Source organism: Anomaloglossus baeobatrachus, chromosome 4, assembly GCF_048569485.1.
Source record: "Anomaloglossus baeobatrachus isolate aAnoBae1 chromosome 4, aAnoBae1.hap1, whole genome shotgun sequence".
In the NCBI taxonomy this organism is placed as follows: Eukaryota; Metazoa; Chordata; class Amphibia; order Anura; family Aromobatidae; genus Anomaloglossus; species Anomaloglossus baeobatrachus.
In genome coordinates this window covers 516,855,587-516,860,154 of record NC_134356.1, presented here as the reverse complement: position 1 = coordinate 516,860,154, position 4,568 = coordinate 516,855,587, and the positions used below count along the sequence as shown (strand labels likewise).

General features: G+C 38.7%; 1 protein-coding gene across 1 annotated transcript; it reads right to left on the bottom strand.

Annotated features, from left to right (window-relative positions):
- Positions 1-563: 563 nt before the first annotated feature.
- LOC142301766 (cocaine- and amphetamine-regulated transcript protein-like) lies at positions 564-2,506 on the bottom strand. The gene is made up of 3 exons (XM_075342787.1): positions 2,298-2,506; positions 1,989-2,066; positions 564-1,048 (listed from the first exon to the last, which is right to left on the bottom strand). The coding sequence occupies exons 1-3, from the start codon at positions 2,436-2,438 to the stop codon at positions 941-943; spliced, it is 327 nt and encodes a 108-aa protein (XP_075198902.1). The 5' UTR covers positions 2,439-2,506; the 3' UTR covers positions 564-940.
- Between the last annotated feature and the right edge of the window lie 2,062 nt (positions 2,507-4,568).

Genomic DNA, 4,568 nt, shown 5'->3' with positions numbered 1-4,568 from the left:
AAATGGTGACGTAGCAGCGACGTCGTTGTCGTCGTCGCTGTGTGTGACACCACCTTTAGATTACTGGGTGCAGCCGTTCTGACACAATTTTTAGATTTAGCCATGTAGCAGAGCTGGAAGCTGCTCCTGCTCACATCAACAGTAAATTGTCAATCACAGGAGGGAGGGGGTGTTGGACATTGTAGTCCCAGCAATGATAAGTCCAGCTGCTTAAACAAATATGGCAAGTAAAAAAACAGATCAGACTGTGACAAAACAGGCAGAACCTGTTTTAACCCTTCCAGCATGCTGGCTACAGCCATTTAATGTATCATGATAACTCATAAATTCCACTGTTGATACAATATAATGTTTATAAGAGCATTTTAAAGATATATAACTGACTCTTATTTGCTATCTATGTATCTAAGTGAGATAAACTGAAATAAAAATCTGATTGCAACTATAAAACAAATCCAAATAAATTCTCAGTATTTATATTAACAAGGCAAAAGCTTTTTTTCTGTGAATAACGGCACACATGAATATTCTAATTATATTATTACAACATATCCAAACTTGGCAAGATTTATTGTGTACTTTATTGTATGTTTTAATAGGTCTACATAAAATATGTCCAAATTAATAAAAAAAATAAACAGTAACGTTCCAAACAAACTGACAAGTAGCATTTACAGTCTAAATGAAGATATCTACTGTAAAGTGCAATGACTCATTGATCGATGGCATGAAAATAAAATGAGATATGTTGAATTATCTTGCCTCTGATCATCTCTAGCGGAGTCGGGATAATCTGTTGTACATTTATGACCTGATCTTTTCAAATAAAATGAGTTGTTCAATGGAGAAAAGCAATGTTGTTGCTGCAGATCTGTTGTGGACAACTGCTACTTGAGCTGCTGTCAGGAATGACAGGGGCTGCACTGAAGACTTGTCTTCTTCATATGCACTTCAAGAGGAAAGAGTTACAAGATGATCCACGGGAGCAATCGCACAGCTTGCCAATCCTGGGACCTTGCTTCATTGCACATCTCTTTCCAATATCACACTGAGCAGGGGAATAAAGAGATAGCATGGGCTACATAATCATATCGCCAGCAGTCATCTCCTAATGTATTTCTACAGAGCACATAACTGTGATTGATGTACAGTCAGCAATTACATCTTACTATCAGCTGTGCTACTGACAAAGTTCTATATATTCAGCATCCATAGTGTTATTGTAGCTTATTCTGCACATTCATGTTAATGTAAAACTATATGAAACCTCAGACTATTTCTACATACCATATAAGTAATATTTGAACATATTTAATTATTTTTTCCGGTTCAATTGAATTGAAATGTTGGCACATTGGATGGGCTAATAAATTGGTCCCCCTTTTTTTGAATTCTCTAACTGAGTGCTGTCTTCCTTTTTCATTATCATAGATAGATAGATAGATGGATAGAGAGATACATGTAGTTTTTTATATATCCATAATTTAAATACATATATATTTTTCTTGTTTATATATATATATATATATATATATACAAGAAAAATATATATGTATTTAAATTATGGATATATAAAAAACTACATGTATCTCTCTATCCATCTATCTATCTATTTAAGACAGCACTCAGAATTCAATATATATATATATATATATATATATATATATATATATATATATATTGTATGTGTATATAAATATATATATATATATATACACACAATATTGTGTATGTGTATATATATATTATACATATCTGTAACATTGTGTGTGTATGTGAATACATATATATAGTATATATACTTTAATTCTACTACGTTATATACAATTCACATCTGTCATTCTTTAATAGAACTACAAATCCTAAAAGTCCCCACCACCTGTAGTATTTTTGGAGATTCATAGCAACTACAGGATTATAGCATCTTTTCCTATATGCTAATATAACACAAGAAAAGTGCAATGAATAGAAAGAATAATAGTTCTCACCAAAGGAATCTGTGCTCTCTTTTGGTAAGCGGGGTACCTGTCTTGAAATTTCCCCAATAATTCCTCCATAGCCTCTACCTGAAGAAATACATAGAAATGCGCAACCATAATAACAATACTATAACAAAACATACAAACAATGTATAAAAGTTATGTTATAACTACTAGTGACAATGCAAATAGTCAGCATACTCTAATCAAAGAAACCTTGGAGTGCTTCAAAAGTCATTAGAAGTAAGCAGACATAATCAACATTCATGCAAGAATACAATATCATGAATGCAGATGAAAGAGCAATAAAGGACACACCAGTGCTTTCTCAGAAGATGAAGGACTGTTCTTTAGATCAAAATCTTCCACAGATGTTTCCCTGGAAGACTGGCCATGGCAGAGACAGGAGAGGAGGATGCTGGCACACAGGAGTCTGAACAGTAGGAAGGAACTGTTCATGGTGCTGAAAGTTTAGCTTGGCTTCTCCCTGTCCTTGGGTTTATCAGGTGATGACTCCAGAGCCCCTCACATGGAGCTTTTAAATTCCTGCTGCCCCCCCTGCTCTGTGATCTCAGGCAGATTCTGGAGACAGGACCACAATGTGATTCGCTGTTTAACCACAGAGACGTGTCAGCCCACCAATCAGATTCACCGAACGCAATCAATATTCTTCATGCTGAATACTGTGAAAGTGCAGTTTTGCTATCAGTTAACAGTAACATGTTTAAAAGCCTAATGACACTAGAAACCTGTTACTAGAATGTGTCAGTGAAGAAGGAGTTATGGGGCAAGACAAATGCTGTAAGTCAGGATTCACATGTAGCATTTCAGTTACCATTATTGAACTGTATTACATACAGTAACCTGGATCAGATACATCATCTGATCCTACTACCCTATAGACTGTGGCTGCCCATTATATATCTATGTAGAGAGTGACCTGTCGGACATGCCAGTGTAAGGCTGAGGCCACACGGGGATTTGTGAGAGTCCTCACATGACGCTCGGCTCAGGCTCGGAGCACAGCAGAAGCCGAGTGTCATGCGAGTGTCATGCGGGTGTCATGAGACTGTGGTCCGATCATGCGATCAGAGCATAGCTATGGAGGGGAGGGCGGTGCTGCAAAGGGGAGGGCCATCGCTGAGGAGGAGAGGGAGGGATTTATCTCCCCATCTCCTCCGTTGCCGGCTCATGCGAAAATCACACTGCACTTGCATTACACCAGTGTACTGCGAGTGCAGTGTGATGTTTCTCTTGCCCCCATAGACTTGAATGGGTGCGAGTGAAACAGGATCGCATTCCACCCACAGCATGCTGCAATTGTTTTCTCGGTCCGATTAGGGCTGAGAACAAAAATTGCTGATGGGAGTCGCCCCATAGAGTAATATTGGTCCGAGTTGAATGCTATTTTTTATAGCATTCCACTCGCTCCGTATTACTCGCCATGTGTGCTGACCCTAAGGAGGCTTATATGCCATGCAATGCTCCTCTGGGAAATTAAATAAGTAAATTAGAGTTCCAGTCTTCTTCCTCTCTGAAGAGGCAATTTGCATATATAACTGTGTAAACACACTACTCAGTCAGAGCTGTTTACAAACAACAAGTAAAATTAATGTAAATATTTATAGGAATAGTACCAAGGAATGGTAACACTGTATTCTAGGAAAAGATGGACCAAAATTGTTACCTTATGTCAGCTTATACCACCTTTAGAAAGTATTAATGCCCCTTAGAATCTTGTTAAAACGTATTGATGCCCCGTGATTACCTCTCCAAATGTTACCATGTATCATCCTACACAAAAAAAAAAAATGTATACTCACCTAATCCAAGTAACTGAGTCCTTTTCACTCCTGCACACAAAGCTGGCTGTCACAGGGGGCACAATGCAGTGTCGTCATTGCACAGCCTGTGCCAGGGCACTGACATCACTTTGGCCTGCCGCAAACTGCTGCCTACAATACGGAGAGTGGGTGGACAGAGAGCCAATTGCTCCTTCTTCTACTTCTGGATTCAACTGTACACTGTGTGCAGAATTATTAGGCAAATGAGTATTTTGATCACATGATAGTTTTTATACATGTTGTCCTACTCCAAGCTGTATAGGCTTGAGAGCCAACTACCAATTAAGTAAATCAGGTGATGTGCATCTCTGTAATGAGGAGGGGTGTGGTGTAATGACATCAACACCCTATATAAGGTGTGCTTAATTATTAGGCAACTTCCTTTTCTTTGGCGAAATGGGTCAGAAGAGAGATTTGAAGGGCTCTGAAAAGTCCAAATTTGTGAGAGGTCTTGCAGGGGGATGCAGCAGTCTTGAAATTGCCAAACTTTTGAAGCGTGATCACCAAACAATCAAGCGTTTCATGGCAAATAGCCAACAGGGTCGCAAGAAGCGTGTTGGGCAAAAAAGGAGCAAACTAACTGCCCATGAATTGAGGAAAATCAAGCGTGAAGCTGCCAAGATGTCATTTGCCACCAGTTTGGCCATATTTCAGAGCTGCAACGTTACTGGAGTATCAAAAAGCACAAGGTGTGTCATACTCAGGGACATGGTCAAGGTAAGGAAGGCTGAAAAACGACCACCTT

What these genes read in the sequence shown, in the direction of transcription:
- LOC142301766 (XM_075342787.1), bottom strand. Translation starts at nt 2,438, where the DNA reads ATGAACAGTTCCTTCCTACTGTTCAGACTCCTGTGTGCCAGCATCCTC. An exon ending in CATCTTCTGAGAAAGCACTG is followed by an intron (nt 2,067 to 2,297) that starts GTGTGTCCTTTA and finishes GTATTTCTTCAG; the next exon opens with GTAGAGGCTATGGAGGAATT. An exon ending in AGAGAGCACAGATTCCTTTG is followed by an intron (nt 1,049 to 1,988) that starts GTGAGAACTATT and finishes TCCCCTGCTCAG; the next exon opens with TGTGATATTGGAAAGAGATG.